The sequence below is a fragment of the Centruroides sculpturatus genome, unplaced genomic scaffold, assembly GCF_000671375.1.
Source record: "Centruroides sculpturatus isolate CEXI.00-Female unplaced genomic scaffold, Cexi_2.0 scaffold1743, whole genome shotgun sequence".
NCBI lineage: Eukaryota > Metazoa > Arthropoda > Arachnida > Scorpiones > Buthidae > Centruroides > Centruroides sculpturatus.
In genome coordinates, this window is record NW_019385892.1 from 11,224 (window position 1) to 34,596 (window position 23,373).

Consider the following 23,373-nt stretch of genomic DNA (forward strand, 5'->3'; position numbering starts at 1 on the left):
AGGATTCTCTCTCCGAATACTCACCCAACCAGAATAAATTTGCTTCTCTAAAGACTTGTCTTTAGAGAAGCAAATTTATTCTGGTTGGGTGGGTTGAGGATTAGATCATGTACTGAATTTAAAATTTTGGGCTCTACTGCCGAATTGATGTTTACATTTCGTATCATCAACGGTTTTGTTGGTAATAGAAAATTTCACTTCTAGCTGAGAGAACCATAAACAGGGTTGCTCTTCCAGAAAGGTGGGGGTCTGATTGTGATGCGTGCTATATGACGGTGATCATCATTTTCTGTGTCAGCCGTGGTTTGAACATAGTTGTGGCAGTGTGAAGGTTGGGTATAGGTAAATGACATGTTGTGTGTGCAGTGCAGCACGTGGCGAGAGGACAAAGAAGGATGTGACATAGAAGCACGTGGCAAGAGAACAAAGGAGGATGGCACGTACTACACTTTTCCGTTAAACAGTCAACCAACGATGAAAAATATCTGTGGTTACACTTTTTGAAGATCTAGATCAGTGGTTCCCAATTAGTTTTTCCTGCATACCACTTCAAGAAAGAGCTCAAACTCGTGTACCCCTTATAGAAGAAATTCATACTAATCCATACTAATAATATAAATTCGAAGGTAATTCTGTTTGTCTGTCTGTTACCTTTTCACATCTAAACCACTGAATAGGTTTTAATAAAATTTGGCACAGAGATAGCTTATATATTGGAGATGGACATAGACAAAATTTTACTGCAAGAAAATATCTTACTCTTAAGAGAAAATTTGATATAATGTGGGTGAAGCTGTGGGTAGACAGCTAGTGATAAATAGAATGAGTTTTTTTTTTACATTTATTACCTTTAAAATACAATTCTAATAATAATGAAAATAACATAAGGTTATTTAATTTTAATGTGAAAAATGTGCACGATTTTCTTTGCACAACTTTGTAAAATCTGGTTGCTTTTTGGTCAGCTTCAGTCTTGAGTCATCTTCGAGTCGAAGTCGGTGACGATGTTTAGTTTTCATGTTTGTCATGGCCAAAAATCCGCTCTCACAGAGGTATGTTGTGCAAAATAGTAGTAAATATTTTTCTGCCGCTTTGCTAACACGATGATAATGATAATTGTACAATTAATACAAATTGTGTGAATTGTACAAATTTTGTTTCTTGCGTAAGAATTTTATTTAGGTATTGTCACAAATGCATTTTTTTTCATGAAATTTCAAAAATAATTTTAGTTATAAATAAACGAATTTGTGCATTTGACATTGTGTTGTAAATTGCCGAATTTTTGATGGTCCACCCATTATTTTTTAGATTGCTTCATCTCATGCATTTAAATTTTAAATTGACTGATTTTAGATTGCCACACGTAACCCTTTATGCAATTTTGCATACCCCTGGGGGTACGCATATCACTAATTGGGAAACATGGGTCTAGATGAATGAGTAGACAGTTCCAAAAGACATGAAAGTCCAACGTTTGTATCTGATGCAAATGGATGGAATTTTTATATCGTACTGTAGAGTCCTTCATCAGGTAGAGAGCACCATAAAATTATGTTTGGGTCACCAGTTTGTAGCGCTACTTTTGTAATTAATTATCTTACGATACAAAACCAGGCTACATACAAAACACTTAATCTTTAATTTCTTATGTACATGGGATATGATGCTACACTACCGGATGAACATAGAATCAAGAACACTTGTGTACAGAGTGAAGTCCAAATCCAAAGTGATGTCATAGGATCGGGTTGCCAGGTCTGTTAAGTTCAGAGTTCCTCCTGATGGTGACTTTTGGATTTATGACCAAAGCTGTTGCCACAGCAGTATTTCAACATGTAATAATAAAAACAAAGACACTGAGTTCAGCGTTACGTGCGTTTCTTTATCGCAAGCACTTTCAACGAACTTATAGTTGTCGTCCTCAGGCGAATACAGAAATTTACCAAAAAATTTTAAACAAAAATAATCGAATGCAGAATAGAACGCATAAGATAATTTGAAATTATGTTAAAGCCGTTAGGAACACGAAGTAACTGTTTAAACATAATTCGAAAACCGAACAAGCAGATAGCTCTGTGAAGNCTATATACTATAATAATAATGTATTTTTTCATATTTTTCAGTTATCCGACCAACCCCAGTCCCTAACTGAGTCGGATAATCAATGCTCTACTGTATTTATCAAACAAGAAAAGCTTAAAATGAAGCAATCACAAATTATTTTAATAATAGTGGCATTTTCAGTCTTATTGAAAGATCATCTTCCGGTGTTCAAACTTATAAAAACAATAGGAAATAGAATGATATAAATTAAAATACAATTGGAACATTATGAACTTTTAAATATTAATGTTCAGAGAACATTTGGAAAGAATATATATTCAAAATATTGAAGAGCTTGAATATTGATATAGGTACTTTTATAAGTAGTAATTAACATCTGAAAAAAGCCTTTTGATAAAACCAAAAATATTAATTGTTATTAAATAATTTGTAAATATTTGATTTTAAGTTTGGTTGTTTGATCAAAGTGTTATTTATTAAACTTTAATTTTCATAACATTTATTTAACTAAATGTTTGCTATAGTAAACAGTAAAAAACTGAAAAACTCTTAATATCTAGAAAGTTTTAAAGAAGAACCCTACATCTAATAACATCACTCTTTGCAATTTAACAATTATTTATTTACCTTTTAAAAACTGAACTAAATATTATAGAACAAATTCAAATTTATAATTAAAAATTTTTCTACAAACATTTAGAGATTCATTATTACCTAGTGCTGAGAAATATGCCTTGAAATTCCTGAGAGAGGATGGATTAGATACTGTACTTACAGAAACATCAAGCACCAACTTTCCCGTCAATATTGTAAAAATACCTGTAATTATAAATAAGGTTATAATAGAAAATAATGCATTATTATTTTAAAATAAATTTTATTAACATCTGATTGTTTTAATAATAAATCAAAACTATACAGTTTTAATTAAAAAAATTTAATTCCAGAATAATAATTATAATAATAATAATAATAATAATTTTTGTTTCAAACAAATCCTGGATAGAAAAGCATGGGAAACATGTTGAAATAATCAATAGGATGACTAACACGCCAAATTAATATATAATAATAAAAACAAAGACACTGAGTTCAGCGTTACGTGCGTTTCTTTATCGCAAGCACTTTCAACGAACTTATAGTTGTCGTCCTCAGGCGAATACAGAAATTTACCAAAAAATTTTAAACAAAAATAATCGAATGCAGAATAGAACGCATAAGATAATTTGAAATTATGTTAAAGCCGTTAGGAACACGAAGTAACTGTTTAAACATAATTCGAAAACCGAACAAGCAGATAGCTCTGTGAAGTGCGAGCTGGTGCATGCGCAGAGCCATGCTCATGCTACATGCATACTAGAAACTGCTAATACTCGCTTAAACGCTTATACAGCGTGACCCATACACTAGGCAGCTTGAGCGTAGGGGAGTTGCAAGTGTCCAAGGTGGTAGTGAGGAGAGATTCCCATATAAAAACAGTTTTTCATCTTTGCAGCTCTTAAGCATAACTGCTTGGGACCATAGCGGGTTGTAACCCTGCTCAAGTACCTTTCTTGCGAGCTCGGTGGTGTGTCTTCCCCCCATAACATCGTCTTGGTGCTCATCAAGGCGGCTGGAAAGCATTCTAGTGGTGGCCCCGATATATCTTGTGTTTACTTCCGTTGCCTGATTTTCTAAAGATACAGCATAGACCCCTGATTTCTCAAGAGTGGAAAATTTGTCTCTATCATTACAAATAAGTTTGTGTAGGCTTGGAAGTGGGGTTAAAGGTAGTACAAGATTGCGCTGCTTAAAGATTCTGCAGATGCGTAAAGATAGGGGTCCAAGATAAGGCAACGCTATTTGTATCTTCGAAGACTCTCTCTCGCTGCATAAAGTAGTACTTGGAAATAGTGCTTTCTTTACCTTATTGAGCACATGCGTAAATTTTGCACGCGAAAAGCCAGCAGCGCGTACCGCCAAACTGATGATATCTAACTCAACGTTTAACAGCTCCTGCATAGACGACAGTAAATAAGCCCTTCTGACAAGGGAGGCAATGGCAGTATTAACGTATTGAGAAAGCTGAAAGGCTTCTGCTGGTATAATGTGCGGAGCTATGCTAGATGTATGATGAATCGAGAATTGTAGTCCTTCCGAAGATTTACGTATATGCAAGTCTAAGAACGCTACTTCCGCATCGCTTTCTTTCTCCCAAGTGAAATTGATGGAAGGATATATACTTGCGAGTTGTTGCATAAAGATGAGGAACGACTCCTCTGTGTCTTCCCACGCTATGAGGATGTCGTCAACATAATGCATTACTAAGAGATGGAAACTGCAAAATACCTCTTCTACACCTTGCTGAAGCAAAAGAAACAGTGGCACAAACTGCTTACCCAGCTACACTTTCTGTTAAACTGCAGAACTCAAAAGATTATACCGAAGTCTATTTCGTTTAAGTACAAGGCATTTCCACCGAGTCTACGACGGTTTCTTCCAAGTGTGGAAAAGTCTCTTCTCGCAAAGCTGATTAGGAACAAACGAAAGTACCTTGCAGAGGCGGAGCTCAGCCTCTATGCAACACACCTGCAGTTCACCAAAGCTTGTGATCCAGCTTTACTCTACGAGCAGTTAGGCAAAATACAAAGTATAGTATCCTATTTTGCCCAGAAGTTATAAAAGAAATTGAATAATTATTATTGGACTTCATGCAGGATATTATGTAATCAAGTTGAGAAAATTATCGTCTAGGCATTAATAACCAACATCTATCGCTACAAATAACAAGCGCTTTCAACGAAACTATTTTCGTCTTCTTCAGGTTAATTAACAGAACAGTTAATATTCTATTGATCGATAGATGTTGGTTATTAACGCCTAGACGATAATTTTCTCAACTTGATTACATAATATCCTGCATGAAGTCCAATAATAATTATTCAATTTCTTTTATAACTTCTGGGCAAAATAGGATACTATACTTTGTATTTTGCCTAACTGCTCGTAGAGTAAAGCTGGATCACAAGCTTTGGTGAACTGCAGGTGTGTTGCATAGAGGCTGAGCTCCGCCTCTGCAAGGTACTTTCGTTTGTTCCTAATCAGCTTTGCGAGAAGAGACTTTTCCACACTTGGAAGAAACCGTCGTAGACTCGGTGGAAATGCCTTGTACTTAAACGAAATAGACTTCGGTATAATCTTTTGAGTTCTGCAGTTTAACAGAAAGTGTAGCTGGGTAAGCAGTTTGTGCCACTGTTTCTTTTGCTTCAGCAAGGTGTAGAAGAGGTATTTTGCAGTTTCCATCTCTTAGTAATGCATTATGTTGACGACATCCTCATAGCGTGGGAAGACACAGAGGAGTCGTTCCTCATCTTTATGCAACAACTCGCAAGTATATATCCTTCCATCAATTTCACTTGGGAGAAAGAAAGTGATGCGGAAGTAGCGTTCTTAGACTTGCATATACGTAAATCTTCGGAAGGACTACAATTCTCGATTCATCATACATCTAGCATAGCTCCGCACATTATACCAGCAGAAGCCTTTCAGCTTTCTCAATACGTTAATACTGCCATTGCCTCCCTTGTCAGAAGGGCTTATTTACTGTCGTCTATGCAGGAGCTGTTAAACGTTGAGTTAGATATCATCAGTTTGGCGGTACGCGCTGCTGGCTTTTCGCGTGCAAAATTTACGCATGTGCTCAATAAGGTAAAGAAAGCACTATTTCCAAGTACTACTTTATGCAGCGAGAGAGAGTCTTCGAAGATACAAATAGCGTTGCCTTATCTTGGACCCCTATCTTTACGCATCTGCAGAATCTTTAAGCAGCGCAATCTTGTACTACCTTTAACCCCACTTCCAAGCCTACACAAACTTATTTGTAATGATAGAGACAAATTTTCCACTCTTGAGAAATCAGGGGTCTATGCTGTATCTTTAGAAAATCAGGCAACGGAAGTAAACACAAGATATATCGGGGCCACCACTAGAATGCTTTCCAGCCGCCTTGATGAGCACCAAGACGATGTTATGGGGGGAAGACACACCACCGAGCTCGCAAGAAAGGTACTTGAGCAGGGTTACAACCCGCTATGGTCCCAAGCAGTTATGCTTAAGAGCTGCAAAGATGAAAAACGAAAAACTGTTTTTATATGGGAATCTCTCCTCACTACCACCTTGGACACTTGCAACTCCCCTACGCTCAAGCTGCCTAGTGTATGGGTCACGCTGTATAAGCGTTTAAGCGAGTATTAGCAGTTTCTAGTATGCATGTAGCATGAGCATGGCTCTGCGCATGTACCAGCTCGACTTCACAGAGCTATCTGCTTGTTCGGTTTTCGAATTATGTTTAAACAGTTACTTCGTGTTCCTAACGGCTTTAACATAATTTCAAATTATCTTATGCGTTCTATTCTGCATTCGATTATTTTTGTTTAAAATTTTTTGGTAAATTTCTGTATTCGCCTGAGGACGACAACTATAAGTTCGTTGAAAGTGCTTGCGATAAAGAAACGCACGTAACGCTGAACTCAGTGTCTTTGTTTTTATTATTACATGTTGAAATACTGCTGTGGCAACAGCTTTGGTCATAAATCCAAAAGTCACCATCAGGAGGAACTCTGAACTTAACAGACCTGGCAACCCGATCCTATGACATCACTTTGGATTTGGACTTCACTCTGTACACAAGTGTTCTTGATTCTATGTTCATCCGGTAGTGTAGCATCATATCCCATGTACATAAGAAATTAAAGATTAAGTGTTTTGTATGTAGCCTGGTTTTGTATCGTAAGATAATTAATTACAAAAGTAGCGCTACAAACTGGTGACCCAAACATAATTTTATGGTGCTCTCTACCTGATGAAGGACTCTACAGTACGATATAAAAATTCCATCCATTTGCATCAGATACAAACGTTGGACTTTCATGTCTTTTGGAACTGTCTACTCATTCATCTAGACCCATGTTTCCCAATTAGTGATATGCGTACCCCCAGGGGTATGCAAAATTGCATAAAGGGTTACGTGTGGCAATCTAAAATCAGTCAATTTAAAATTTAAATGCATGAGATGAAGCAATCTAAAAAATAATGGGTGGACCATCAAAAATTCGGCAATTTACAACACAATGTCAAATGCACAAATTCGTTTATTTATAACTAAAATTATTTTTGAAATTTCATGAAAAAAAATGCATTTGTGACAATACCTAAATAAAATTCTTACGCAAGAAACAAAATTTGTACAATTCACACAATTTGTATTAATTGTACAATTATCATTATCATCGTGTTAGCAAAGCGGCAGAAAAATATTTACTACTATTTTGCACAACATACCTCTGTGAGAGCGGATTTTTGGCCATGACAAACATGAAAACTAAACATCGTCACCGACTTCGACTCGAAGATGACTCAAGACTGAAGCTGACCAAAAAGCAACCAGATTTTACAAAGTTGTGCAAAGAAAATCGTGCACATTTTTCACATTAAAATTAAATAACCTTATGTTATTTTCATTATTATTAGAATTGTATTTTAAAGGTAATAAATGTAAAAAAAAAACTCATTCTATTTATCACTAGCTGTCTACCCACAGCTTCACCCACATTATATCAAATTTTCTCTTAAGAGTAAGATATTTTCTTGCAGTAAAATTTTGTCTATGTCCATCTCCAATATATAAGCTATCTCTGTGCCAAATTTTATTAAAACCTATTCAGTGGTTTAGATGTGAAAAGGTAACAGACAGACAAACAGAATTACCTTCGAATTTATATTATTAGTATGGATTAGTATGAATTTCTTCTATAAGGGGTACACGAGTTTGAGCTCTTTCTTGAAGTGGTATGCAGGAAAAACTAATTGGGAACCACTGATCTAGATCTTCAAAAAGTGTAACCACAGATATTTTTCATCGTTGGTTGACTGTTTAACGGAAAAGTGTAGTACGTGCCATCCTCCTTTGTTCTCTTGCCACGTGCTTCTATGTCACATCCTTCTTTGTCCTCTCGCCACGTGCTGCACTGCACACACAACATGTCATTTACCTATACCCAACCTTCACACTGCCACAACTATGTTCAAACCACGGCTGACACAGAAAATGATGATCACCGTCATATAGCACGCATCACAATCAGACCCCCACCTTTCTGGAAGAGCAACCCTGTTTATGGTTCTCTCAGCTAGAAGTGAAATTTTCTATTACCAACAAAACCGTTGATGATACGAAATGTAAACATCAATTCGGCAGTAGAGCCCAAAATTTTAAATTCAGTACATGATCTAATCCTCAACCCACCCAACCAGAATAAATTTGCTTCTCTAAAGACTTGTCTTTAGAGAAGCAAATTTATTCTGGTTGGGTGAGTATTCGGAGAGAGAATCCTCCAAAATCAGAATGCTTCTTCAAGGGTTAGAGCTGAGAGACCAATGTCCATCCTTCCTGTTAACACGGATGCGCAACTTGGCCTGTAACCATTTTACTAAAGACCTCTTAAAATCCCTCTGGCTGTCAAGATTACCCCACAATATACAGGGCATTTTAGCCGCATCAAATGAAAAACTTCAACAACTGGCCACCATGGCTGACAAAATAATGGAAATAGTTTCCTTTGCGCACATCCAAACAGTCAAACATGACCTCATCGTGATCTCCATCCTGGAAAACAAAGTTGCAGAATTAGCCAAACAGGTCAAGAACCTCACTACATCAATCAACAACTTGCGCCGCTCCTTCAGATGTTCCGAATACCCCTCTAACAACATGAGATGCCACAGCAAACCACATCAAAATCAACAGCACAGCAGCCCTGACAACAGCACGTGTTTCTATCATGCTACTTTTGGGGCGTAGGCAAAAAAATGCAAAGTCTCTTGCTCCTTTCAACCAGCGAAAAACTGACTGGGCAGGCACTTACAGCCAGAAGTTGCACCACCACATCGACCGAATCACCATAGCCAACCCTACTACGAAATATAAATTCCTTATAGACACAGACGTCGACATCTCAGTGATTCCAAAAAGTTCCAACACATATTTATGCAAACCTGAGAAGCTAGTCTTCTTTGCCACAAACGGAACACCTATTCCAACTTACGGAACAAAGTTATTAACACTCAATTTTAACTTAAAGAGAAGTTTTTCATGGTCATTTGTAATTACCAATGTGACCAATCCAACCCATTATAGGAATCAACTTCTTAGCTAAATTCAACCTACAGGTGGATATCAAAAGCAATCGACTAATTGATGGGGTCACGTAACTTGGGTCTCCTGGTTGCCAGCAGAACCGATCCTCAACTCTCACTAACATCACTGCAGTGACTAATAACTCTACAAACAACTAGCGCTTTCAACGAAACTATTTTCGTCTTCTTCAGGTTGAAAGAACAATTAATAACCTTCAAATTCAAATTGCAGCAATGGCAAACCAGCATTGGAATAAAATCAAAACAGAACAAAAACAGAGAATTTGAAAGACACACGCTCGATGCTGACGCACATGAGCAATAGAATATTTTGCGAGAATGCGGAGCTAGCAATGTTGTTTTAATCTGTTGTATAAGTTGACCCATAACAAAGGCACATCCAGCGTGGGGGTGTTGCATGGATTTAGCACGCTGGTAAATAGTGCCTCCCACATATACAAGAGGTTCCTGCTATCACATTGTTTGAGTATCCTCACTTGGTCCCATATCAGAGTGCATTGCTGTTGCAACACCAATTGTTAAAGTTTTCCATCTGAAATATTCCTTAGTAGTGTGGTTCAGATGGAAAACTTTAATAACAATGCGCAATAGACATGAGAATATTTCGTCCAGGGAGGTCTGAACAGATATAAGAACATCTAGAAAATGGTTGAGAGATAATGACATTGTTGCCTTAAGAGCAGACAAATCAAAACATGTAGTGCTCATGAAAAAGGAATCATACTGAAAGGCCAAAACACAATATATCTCGGACACGGAATGCACAGTAGCGCCTCGCGATTTTCTTGAGAAAATATCTGCCAAGACATTGAAGATCTCCAACACTCCTCTCACTAATACCTTGAATCTGGTGGCAACGAATTATGGCGCCATCTCTACCTTGTATATTTGCATTCGCAAAAACCCATAAGAGCGGACAACAGTTACGGGCGGTGGTGGATAAAACAACTTCTCCCACTATTAAAATGGAGAGACTTCTTAACAAATACATCACTAACAATCTAGAGTATCATACGTACACTGTCACTAATCCTGAAAAAGTACTTCAAAAATTACAGGATCTTGACAAGTCATTGATGGCATATTCCACAATATGTAACTATCAAACATTGTTCCCATCTATAAAACTGGAACCCTGTTTCTGTGAGTTGAGAGATTTTCTTCTGGCAAAGGTGGAAGGCTTTTATAAGTATCTTCCTGATGTGTTGGACTTATCACACTTGATGGTCCACTCGTCCTTCTTCGAATACGAAGGGGTCACCTACATGCAAACAAGGAGTGTGCCGACGGGCAGCCCAATATCAGGAACACTGTGAATTAGTGATCAGAAAACACGAGAATATATTATTCTACATCTGCTTTCTGACAACAGGATGGTAAGTCCTGCTCACTTTGTCATTGGATGGCCTTAATATACTAATTTAAGAATTTGGAGACAAGATGATCGTAAAAGCGTCATCTCCCATCAGGATTCCCGACACCAGTTAGGATTACATTATTTTAATATTGTGTCCTAACTCACAATAGTAGTTTCTTTCTAAGAGGAGGACTATTGATTACGAGTGGAGAGATCAGTGGGTAAGTTTCTTGACAAGTGTCTGTTTTCTTATTCAACCAAGTGAACAGACAGGTTAACAAATAATAAACAAAAGTTTAATGACTATAATAAAGAAATATATAAAGGAATAATTTATCACTATATTAATTCCTAACTACATACACTTTTAAGTACCGAGAGAGAGAGAGAGCTTACATAAAGTTTGACATAATATCTCTGAATATTATTGTTGATCTTGATTTCTTTCTTGATTCATATGCAAGGTTGGGAAGTCAGAGGAGACTAGACACAAACAAAAGTTCTGGAGAACTGGCTGGAATGACCGAATTCACCCAAATTGAGATGCAGAAAAATCTTTAAATTCAAAAATTTTCTCCAATGAGGAGTTCGAATTGTGGTCATCTGACAATGAGTTGAGTTAGTTAGAAGTTTAGTCATTGAATGCCATAGTAATTTTCCCTTAAAAAGTGGAAAAGTGTACAATTTAACAATGAAATATTAAATCAAGTTTTAGATTTCAGAAAATTAAATTAATCTTATAATCGGATTCTCACATTATAATTTTAAGAAAATTTGTAAATGTGATGTGGCCTGCGTGAATCTTACCAGTCACATTAAATGGCCTGTTGTTTAAATGAGTTTGACACATCTGATGTACTGTATACTTAAAAATTATAGTTCACATTTGAAAATCAGTCAAAAATTACCCTTCCTGGTCAAAGTCAAAAGCCATATACTATTTTTTCTTTTTGTGTGTGTGTGTCTATATTTAATTAATTAAAAAACAATTAAGCATTAATCGTGCGTCATTAAAGGTAGATTAAAATCGTGATAAAATATTTTCGCGCGGGAAAAAATTTTTGAAACAATTTGGAGACTTAAAAAAACATCCGAAAAAAAAATTTTTTTTTTCAAAAGGGTCTACAAACCTGATTTTTCTGTAATGCTGTGTAACCTGCCCGAGTTAACTTGGGGTAAGGGCTTAAGGAGTTTTAACTGATAATATTATGGGGCCTAAAAAGAGAAGTGTCAAGAACTGTGATCACCATAGAAACCAAGTAAGAGATAATAGCCAAGGTAGAAAGTAGGCACAAGATGTCTGATGTTGCTAGGCAGTATAGCTTGAACAGGTCTACAGTAGGAACAATCTTAGCTATGAAAGATATATCAAGAAGTCTCAAGCTGCTAATGGAGTAATGAAAATCGCATCTGAGAAATAACTGAGAAATATGAAAGATATATCAAGAAGTCTCAAGCTGCTAATGGAGTAATGAAAATCATGTGAGGGAGTCAGCCGTAGATACAGAGTGGTAAAACTCTTGTACCTCTTAATCGGCAACTATTCTCTAGAATAGCCCTCTGTCTGTCTTACAAGGATGGTTTTTCTATTCAAAGAAAATCGAGTGCAGAGAGACTTACAGTTTGAATGTTAATTTAGAGCAGAATTAGAGGATTGCGTAATCACCCTTTTCCTTCCGTCAGGATTCCCAACACCAGTTAATCAGTTATTTTAAATGCAGATTAACACGTGTTATCCTTAAACTCAGGATTCAGAGGAACTAAGGAAACTTGAATAAAAATGAATGTCTAATAAGAACCAAGCCATTTTATAAAACAAATCAAAACATTTAATAAATCAAATAATAAACTATACAAGGAATGATTGTAAAAGCCTTACTGTCCTTTTTAATTCTAATATTATTTTTAATTGTCTACTTGGACTTTATTTATTAATAGGACATAAAGTGGCTGAATAATGACGTGCATTTTCTTACGGAGGTTAAAAGTCGCCAAAACTCCTACTATAATTTAACTAGTCAATCAAAGGAGGAGGGAGGATTGTGTAAATTGTTGGAACATTAACAAACCTTATGCATTAATTAATGTGATAGTAATGTTTTCTAATTGGGGTGATGGATCGCAGTTGCTTGCTGTTCTGTTTACAATTATTCTAATTAAAACTGTTAATTGTGCCAATATTTCAGAAACTATTACTACAGGTGATATAATAAAGAAATTTTGTTCTTTCCTGAACTAACTCTCATTGCTGTGTCAATCTTTAAACACCAGTATTTCAGAAACTATTACTACAGGTGATATAATAAAGAAATTTTGTTCTTTCCTGAACTAACTCTCATTGCAGTGTCAATCTTTAAACACCAGTTTATGTCCTATTAATAAATAAAGTCCAAGTAGACAATTAAAAATAATATACAAGGAATGAATCTAACCTATATCTAAATCTAACTTAAACTATCTAATTTCTAACCTAATGCATGAGAGAGTTTACATCGATTTATCAGAGCTTATATTACCTTCAACGTATCTTTCGTATCTGTTACTTAAAGAAGGATGAAGATCCTCACACAGAATTTCTCTTCTTCTATTTTCTATGAGAAGTTCTTTTAAATCTACTTTCCTTTCAACAATCTTGGCATATGCTATATCTTTAGTTTAGGAGTATTAAGTACTGGAGTTGGATGTCACGCCAACAGTTATCTCAATCAAAACGTCTTCAAAATATTCGATTTTGAATTGCCTGAAGACAACGTGCATATTTACGTCAAAAGCGCTCGCAAGATTAAAATATTTTTAATTATATTTAACGCCTCATAGTCTGAAGTTTTGGAAGACATTTTGATTGAGATATCTTTAGTTTAACGTTTTCGTATGACGACTTCTTAGGATGCACAGTCTACGTAGTATATCAATTTCCTACGTATGGCAATACCTTCTTCAGTGGACTGCGTATGTCAGACTTCTTGTGTGGCAACCTTTTTCTAACGGATTGCCACGAATGGTGGGAAAATGTTATTTGGTCTTCCGTACTGTGTGCAAAAACTCGACTCATCATTGAGTTAGCCTGGAAAAGGAAATCAACTTCCTTTCAAAAATCTGATGTTTCCTCCGTTTTTAGATAAAATCTTGTTAAAGTTTAAAATATTATTTTCTATTATTTTAAATCTTTTCTCTACTTTGTATTTTGATCAAAATGATCCTCCCCTGAATGTTTAGATCTCACAATCACATCTGAGAAATAAGGAACATTGAAGAACTCATAATGGAACCCGAAACTGATCTGACGACAGAAGAACTCCAAGAACTCTCAAATGAAGAATACCAAGAAACTCAGCGAGATGTGTTTTCTTTTGAAAAAGAGGAAGACGAAAGAGGACCAATGTTGACATCTGCTACTAAAGATCTGTTGAAGGAGTGGGAGAATGTCAGAACAACGATCATCAAAGTGGCATTCAAACCAGAATAAGGTTAATGGGGTTGGGGATCTCTACAATTACAATACTATTAATTACTTCCGAAAAATCCTGAAGAAAAGAGAAAAGCAATCGACATTGGACAGATTCTTTAACCCCACAAACAGAAAAAACATGACTAATAAAAATGCAAGACTGCATATGTATGTATGTATTTTTACTATTACATATAAATAAACATTGTAAGAAAGTATATATTTTTTATTTTTTGGAGTCTCCAGAACAAATTAATCAAATTCCCATAAAAATGTATAGTAAATCGATAATCGGTTAACGAACAATTCGGATAACAAACAAAGTGTTGGAACGGATTATGTTCGTTAACTGATCACCACTGTATTTGTAGAATATATATAAATATAATCACAAGTCATTCACATTTATAGATTTTTATAAATGAACTACAAAAAACTAAAAAAATATATAATGTTGATTATGAAAGAGCAGTAAAGATGGTTTAAAAAAAAGTGATTCAAAAATGATTTAAAATGAAAAGATATAATTTCACGATATTAAGATAAAGAAAAAAAATAGTTTTTTAATATGTTTATTATTTTGTAATTAATAAACATTCAATTACATAAGCTGAGTATATGTAAATAAATGATACACACACAACCAATATCCATCAGGAAAAACCACAAGATAGCACATGTTCAACATGAATGAAATTGCTTGTTTTCTTGTAGTTTTTCTTGTTAGATATTGGTTATATGTGTTGCATTTATTTATATATACCCAGTTTATGTAATTGAATGTTTATTAATTACAAAATAATAAACATATTAAAAAACTATTTTTTTTCTTTATCTTAATATCGTGCAATTATATCTTTTCATTTTAAATCATTTTTGAATCACTTTTTTTTTAACCATCTCTTTCATAAATGATTCTACAATTTTGATATAGGAAAGTACTTATTAACTGACTGACTCACTATTTGCATGAAAATTTTAATATAGCTTCTGTACAATTTTGTAATTCTACACAATAAAAATAAACTTCATCATAAGCAAGATTTTTCAAATTTTATGTTTAGATCATTCTTTTAACTCATTTCTCAGAAAAAAAAAAAATTAAACTTACTGTGTTGTTGATCTAAAAAAATTGTGATTTTTAATGATGAAAAATCTATAAATGATTTGTGTAACTTTCCAGGCTGCTATGAATTTTTTAGAAAAGTAACTTTTATATTATTAATCCTATAAAATAAAATAATGTCTGGTACCATCTATTATTAGTAGTGATGGGACATCAAAATTTCTCCCTATTCCAAGTCTTGAATACAGTACTTTCTAAACTTTATTTTAATTTAGAAAAATTAACGATTTACATTACAAGCATGGTACATCATTAATAAATAAACATCAAGCCAAAGAATGGAAAACAATTGAGAAATCTAGAATCAATCTTTCAAAAAACAAAAAAAAACAAAAAAAAAACAAAAAAACAAAAAAAAAATTCTCCATTTATAAGTGAATATGAATGATTTTATTGCATACAACGAAATAAATTTGTAATCTTATTTCAGATAAAGGTAATATTGCAACACCACCCTCAAAGAAAGTACAACTAATTAACTCACTTTTACTCAAAGAACTATTCCATCATGTCATGTTGGATCACCAGCTTTGGAAACTGCTTCATTAGCCAAAACAATGACCATGAAAAAAGAAAATAAATGAAAAGATGCATTTCTTCTTTCATGCTGTTTTCAACGGGCATGTCTTGTAAATGATTTAATCCATTGTATTTAATACTAAATGAGTTTGGAAAATGAGCCAAACAAATACCATCATCAGGAGTTAAACAATTTTTGAATTCATTCAATCAAGCCACAAATATCTAGACCGACTCTTCTTAAAAAATCAATTTTTACAACTCAAAATGGCATTAAACAGTGCAAACAAGTATTTTTATTCAGAATTGCAAAAATCTCATTTGAAAATTTGTATTACAGTACATATGTGAATCATCAAAAAAACTTCATAATTATAATGAGAAAGTCATTTTATCATTGTAAGTAAATAAACATATTAAATATTAAAAACAATTTTAAATAATATTGCTTCAATTAAAATATAATTTTGTTTACAATTTAAACTGTTTTGCCAACACTTAAATATTTTTGCCGACCACTGGCCTCAACTTGAAACTAGATAACATTGATTGAACTATTGGGCTAACTCTCTTATAATTAAAAATTTTTAAAAGCAGGCAACTTAGAACAAAAAACAGTTGCATATTATGAAACTAGACCTTCACAGCTAAGAAACACTAACCTAATACATAATTCAATTGCCAACACTTTTTATTATTGCTTTGAATCTTTGAGGCTTGCTGTCGATCAGTTTTCCTGAATTCTTTTGCTCAAATGCTGGAAAATACATATGCAAACTTTTTTACACATTTGAGACTTAATCAGTATCCAAACATTTCCAATCAGCTTTGTATAAGAGAAAATGTCTGCCAATCCAACAAAGTGATTCCTTTTTACACTTTCCATTCCCGACAAAGACAACCTCTATGTTTGGAGATATTACTTTCTTAAAGTTCTTGTCATGACCAAACCATTGTGCAACAGATTTTAATTAATAAATATTTTTCATAGATTCTTTTCATTCTCACTACATTTAAATTTTCAGTAAAGAGACAATGACCCAAGTCCACGTCTTGAGAAATACCCCCAAATATGCACCTAAACAGGGTATTTTAATTGTTCTTTGGATTGGTCTCTCAATTGGAGATGAACAAGATTTCTTTCAGCAGAACTTCATGTCCAGAATGACGTATTATATATATTTTCAAATAATCAATGTCACAATCCTTACGATTTCCATAGAATGTCTCTGTAAATGTGTTTTTTGTTTCAAGTGTCTTTATTTCATACCATATATTAAATACAACTAACTGAACCATAATGAAAAGTACAGCAATGCTATAACCATAATAAAACGGAGCAAAATACCTGTGATTGGTGTATATAAGAAAAAAAAATTATTGGTTTACACTAGTACATATTGAACTCTGGTGATCCAAAAAAGCAACCTCTAAAGAGTAAACAACCACTCACCACACTGGGATATAGTTAATCAGGTATTCTGAACCAATTACAGTTTGTAGATGACGAAAATTGTTTGAATTTTATTCCAAAATGAAGAACCATCAAGGAATTGTTAAAAAAAAAAAAAACTCAGGAGTTAAAAAATGTTCATTTTTGTTTGTTTTCGTCATCTACACACCATAATTGGTTCAAAATACCTAATTAAAACAAACCTCAACAATCATAAAGAATGATGTATACAAAAGTTATACCGTATTTTTACAGACTGTCTCTCATGAAATCAGATATTTGCATGTGCTAAAAACTGGCATGCTGATATACATCCCATTCCAAAGGGTCCATAAAAAAGGAAATAAGTTATGTTGCACAATATCTCATAGATACCAGTTTTATTCAAAAACTGTAAAACTGCTGGCATTACATCAAAAATTAAAATGATAAATACTTGGATTGGATGTCATGCCAACAGTTGTGTTAAGCATTTAAGCATTGAATGCTTAAATTTAAATGTTCTCTTTGAATTCTCTTTTCGATTTTGAATTGTCTGAGAACGACGTATACATTTACGTTGAAAGCGCTTGCAAGATTAAAATATTCCTTTTAATTCTCTTTAACACCTCCTAGTCTGAAGTTTCTAATAGAATTAATTAAAATGATAAGATGAAAATATTAAAATTATATAAAGAACAAATTAATAGTAATATTGATGTTTTACTAAATAATAATCTTGTTTACAGCTTCATCCAAAATCTTCATGTGTTATCCAAATACTATTACATAGGTGAAACTGGTAGAGTATTAAAAACCCATATAAAAGAGCATATAAGAGCTGTAAAGTATGATTACACCAACTCAGCAGATGCCACTCACTGCAATCAAGCTGGCTGTGAGATCTCATTTGACAGCATCAAAATTCTTATAAAGGAAAAATTATTATTAAACAAAAATTTTTTGAACATATAAATTATTAAATGACATACACAGAATGAATCTAAACACTGGAGTTGTCATCAATGACATCTGGCAGCCATTACTAACTAAATAGAAGAGCCTATTTTAAGATGTACTTCCTTTCTCACTCTCCCCACTCCATCATATCCCACTGTGTTGTACAACACATCAGACATTCTTATAACAATACAGTGAATACTCTCACACTTTACTTCTTAGCCTGTCGCAATTGGTTTATGTTTTTTGTACTTTTCTACCTTTTCAATCAAATAATATTTCAAACATTTTATCAGAATTATATCATACTTTACAGGTATTCCCTATTAATTTTACATTTCATTTCTTAACTACAGTAGAGCATCAATTATCCAAATATCGATCAAACGAAACATCAGTTAACCGAAAGCATTCCAGTCAGCAAATTTCCACTAGTGATATGGCACTGCAATATTTGGTTATGTCTTGGCTACACCAATATTATTTTTGTTGGTATGCATGTTTTAGCTGGCAGCACTGGCGCGACCATGAGAGGGTACTTAAGGAGGTTCCAGGTTTTGAACAAATTTCAACATGGGATAGGTTAATATATGTTTTCAGACATAATCGGTTATCCAAACTATCAATTATCCAAACAACCCCAGTCCTGAATTGTTTCGGATAATCAATGCTCTATCCATTTTTATTATTCTAGCCCATATTTTTATATGGTTTAACCAAAATTCTTTTAGCCCTACTATTTTACTTATTTCACCCATGTTTTACATAACAATTTGGTTATTCCAACAGTCGCTATAATAAGCTTAGGTAATTATATTTACTGTGAAACTTTTATATGTGTATGTTAAATATATTTTAATACATTATGTAAATCTTACATAATGTTTTTACCAATATATTTGATATAATAGAACTGAAGAGAGACATTAAGCCCAAAATGAATATCCTTTCATGTCAATAAACCTACTTTTTCCACTCAAAGTGTTCCTGTAGGATTTGTTCTCAACAGCAACCTTGTGCTAATTGTGAAAGAAATACACTAAAATAATATGTTTAATTTCTGCATTTTATCTTCTTTCTAACCATAAAAAATCATTATTCTTTAAAGCTGAATTGCTGTACAACTTGATAATAAACTGACCTTTCGTGATGTTTCTAGCAATGCTGTGAATATAAATGAAAAAAAAATTTTGGCCACATTCAGTGGCTAGAGCATCAGGCTTCTATAGTAAAAGTTCTACTAAAAATCTATAGAAACCTGATGCTGGTCCTTGAACAAGAGTAAAAACATTTTCTTTTTGTTTATATTGACATCATTGCTGGAAACGTTCAGTTTATCATCGAGATCTTCTTTCCAATGATATAAATACTCATGGAATGATGAAAGTGCTTTTTTTCATGTTTATTTTATTGTAATTTTATCAAAAAATGGAAAATACCACTAATTGTTTTATTACCCTGTAAAGGAAAACTCTTTTTGCTTGTAAGGTCAAATCACAATGTTATTATTTTAATAAACAAACAACTTACTGGAAAATAAAGCAACCAATATACACAACACCTTAATATTTCCAGCAAAAAATTATTTAATAAAATAATAACGTTTTCAACTATTTTTAAATAGCCTTCTTCAGTTAATCGAACTCAAACGAAAGAAAGCTAAAATAGAATGCAAGCAATACAAAAACTTTAAAAATTCAAATTAATTCCAACGTAAAACAATAAATTGCACAGGTGGTTTATATAGGAATAATGATAAATAATAATTAATTTAATTATGTTTTATTCTACTCAGAAGAATGTTTTCTTTAATATTTATTTGACAATCAGTTTTGTTAGATCAGATTAATTTTACTTTTTAATCGCAGTTTAACCAGCAGGGTTTCTGATATGCTGATCTCCCCTGGCTATATGTAGCATGCTGGTCAATCTGCAAAAAAATACAAAATTCCATAATGTTGACCAGGTTGTCTATGGTCTCTCTGGACCTGTTTACAAACTCTGAAAATAATTTCTTTGCCAAAGCTGGCCTACCTGAATGCCTACTCTCAAGTTATTTAAGTAGTAACACAAACATGTTAAGAATATCACTTGGTAACAACTCATTCAGTGCAATTGTTTATGACATGTAAAACTCTCAACATGTTCATGTTGTTACTCACACAACTTAAGACTTAACATCCTGGATGGGGACTATCCTCTGTTAATGCACAGCTTTCTTTTAAATGCTTATGGTAATGCATAAAAGCCTATACTTTTTAAAACATATTAAACATCTTGGTAAAGTTTTTTTTTACTTACTAAGTTTAACACAGAATTTAAAATTAATTTACTGCTCATGATGTGTCATTTCAAAATTCCCACAACACACACTTCTATATTCCAATATATTGACATTTTCATGATATAAATCATCCACATATGGATATTTATTGCATGTCAAACATGAATTGACATGTTTAAGAAAATATTCAATTGTATTTATGTTCACAATTACAGTCCTATTGCTAGGCAATATCAAAAGATCAGTTTATTTTTGATTCTAGTATGTATTTTTATTTTGGTTATTTGGTTATAGGGAGATATCAGCAGGTCGTTTGGTAAAATCACAAATGACCTGCTGAAATCACCCTACATTATAATATAGTCATCAAGTTTTTCTGAAATAATGTTTTTAATGGTAATGGAAATTTTTTATTTTTCCTAATAATTTTAAAAGTTGTTTGCACAAAAAAGTCTAATAAATATGATTTAAACTTAATTTACTTATAACTCCATTGTAATAGTTAAAATTATTAAATTATCAATAAAGTATTTACTTACTTCTATTCCCTGAAAATGGACCAAACAACAATGCTCCATCACGTTCACTTACTGTACATTTATCACTTGAAGTTAAATTAAATGTTTCAAAAACTAAAAACACTTCATTCATACGATAAGATTCTGGATAAATATGCCACAAACATTTATGATTTGGTGGTATTTGTCCATTATGAGGCATTAACTCCCCAGTTGACTTATTATGATTTGTTCTTCCACAAACATGAACTGCAAAAATTATCATTAAAATTTTTTAATATTTAAAATTTAAATATCTATATTTTAAATTTTAATACATTAAGAACACTTAAAATTTAATAAATGATAATTTTAACATCCCTGAGTTTAGCGTTAATAAAGTTCCTTTAGCATTACTACGAACAGTTTGCTTAAGAAAAGCCATCTGCTCCACACGGTGCAGAAGATTTTACTTGCTTAAAGCGTTACTTGAGCTAGAAAATGAGCTGTACGAGCTTGGTCCACAAATCTTAAAAAAACTAACTACCGAGTTTTAGGCTTAGCTAATCAGGTGGCTGTTAGATTAAGGAAGGAAGAGGTATAAGAACAAAATGGACTGGATTAAAAGGCACCAAGAATGTCGTTGTAGAATGCAGATCAACACTACAGTTATCTGCTGGGATAGCATCACACTTCCAACATGCTTGAAAGAAGCATGTAAGTATGGACCTAAATATGCACCACTACCTAAACTCATGCACGAAAAGATCATGCTGGAAGTCGAGCAAACTATAGAGGGGCTCAGCGAAATTAAGATGGAAATGTTTAGATGGGAAGTGGCACTTAAAATCAAACAAGAAAATAGTAAAAGGGATTGCGACCCAATCTGAGCAAATATCAGAAAAAGTCAAGACTGGCTGAAAGGTAATAATCTCGTGCTCACTAGGGCCGACAAGTCGAAGGACTTAGTAGTCATAAAAAGAAGCACTTATGACGACCTTCTGTTAAAATACATAAATGATATGCAATGTATTATGGCATACCCATGCACTCTAGAAAGACTGCAGGCAAAAGTTAAAAGGTTTGCAAACACACCGCTGGCTAAAGAACTGGGTTTGATGAAAATAATCGTCCACTCTCTGTTGGCACCTACATTATTTGGATTTGCCAAAATCCACAAAAACAATAAAAGCTTAAGGTCTGTGGTTGATAAAGGATGTGCACCCACAATATTATTGAAAAGGTTTGTCAATGAGTTCATTTGCAAATATTCACCCCTACATCAATACAGCATAAAACAACCTTTAGAACTTCTACATAAAATGGCAAATATGAAGTCGCAAGAAGTTAAATATATGACTGTATGTTGGAAATTAACAAGACCTGCAGAAACAACATGGCAATTAATTACAAGGACAACAATACTGACCTCAGTGTGGAGGGCTTTATTTGAAATTTAGCAATACGGTAATACCCCAAACTTACGCGATAGGTGGGACCGAGCGATAACCGCTTAAGTCGAATTTGTGTAAGTCAGGGTATAATTTCGCATATAAATACATACAAATAATTTTTAATTGGGACCGAAGACTAAAAAAGCAATAATTTAGAAAAAAAATGTTTAATAATACCTTAGATAATACATATATATAACATATTATATTATTATACATTTTTTCACAATTACTTGATTATCACACCATAATTTTAACATTGTTTCCATCTCAGCGATAATACTGTGATGTTTACAAATAATGCTTGAATTTAAAGACTGAGCATTTTTCGCAGCTTCGAGAATTTTTTCTTTACCTTTTATAATTGTTCTGACCATCGATTCCAGTAGATCAAACTTCTTTGCCAATTTGCAAATTTTCATTTTTGAATCGAAGTCTTTCATAATGTTAACTTTACATTCCAAAGATAAAGTTTTTCTTTTCTTGTTTGATGCAGAAGAATCAGTTCTACTTCATTTGGATGACATAGTAGAGTCTCTCAAGTCTCCGTAGATAAAACAAACACAGAAATAAATAACACAAAATAAATTGTAGCTATGCGTCGATTCCGCGCGACATTTCCGAACATGTAAGCTGAACAATAGTGTGGGGGCGTGAGTAATCAAGAGTTGCGTGGCACTCAGAAAAAAGACAAATCAGCGAGATTTGAAAATTGTGTAACTCCGGGTTTGCGTAAGTCGGGGTAGCGTAAGTCGAGGTATTACTGTAATTTACAACACAGAGAACACATGTGTTTTCTGACTACCAATCAGACAATTTTTTCCTATTTTAAATAGAACTCTCCATTTCTTGTTAAGTTTCTGTGTTGTTCTTTTAGCCTGGCAATGGTTACTCAATATATATATATATATATATTCTATATATAAAAATGAACATGTATGTCCCTATATTTCACTTTTTCGCCAAAATTACACATCGCACGTGAATGGTGTTTGTATGTGGTAGTAGCCCCAAGTCTCCATTCGTGCATAGGGG

At 33.5% G+C, this 23,373-nt stretch overlaps 1 protein-coding gene across 3 annotated transcripts in view; it reads right to left on the bottom strand.

Annotated features, from left to right (window-relative positions):
- Positions 1–2,701: 2,701 nt before the first annotated feature.
- The window catches only part of LOC111612435, a 63,216-nt gene continuing 42,544 nt past the window's right edge, over positions 2,702–23,373 (bottom strand). For all 3 annotated transcript variants that reach the window (XM_023353647.1, XM_023353646.1, XM_023353648.1), the window contains exons 4-5: positions 20,927–21,154; positions 2,702–2,886 (exon numbers count right to left, since the gene is read on the bottom strand). In XM_023353647.1, the coding sequence (XP_023209415.1) occupies positions 2,717–2,886; positions 20,927–21,154 (398 nt within the window). In that variant the 3' untranslated portion in view covers positions 2,702–2,716. The remainder of the gene's footprint in view (positions 2,887–20,926; positions 21,155–23,373) is intronic.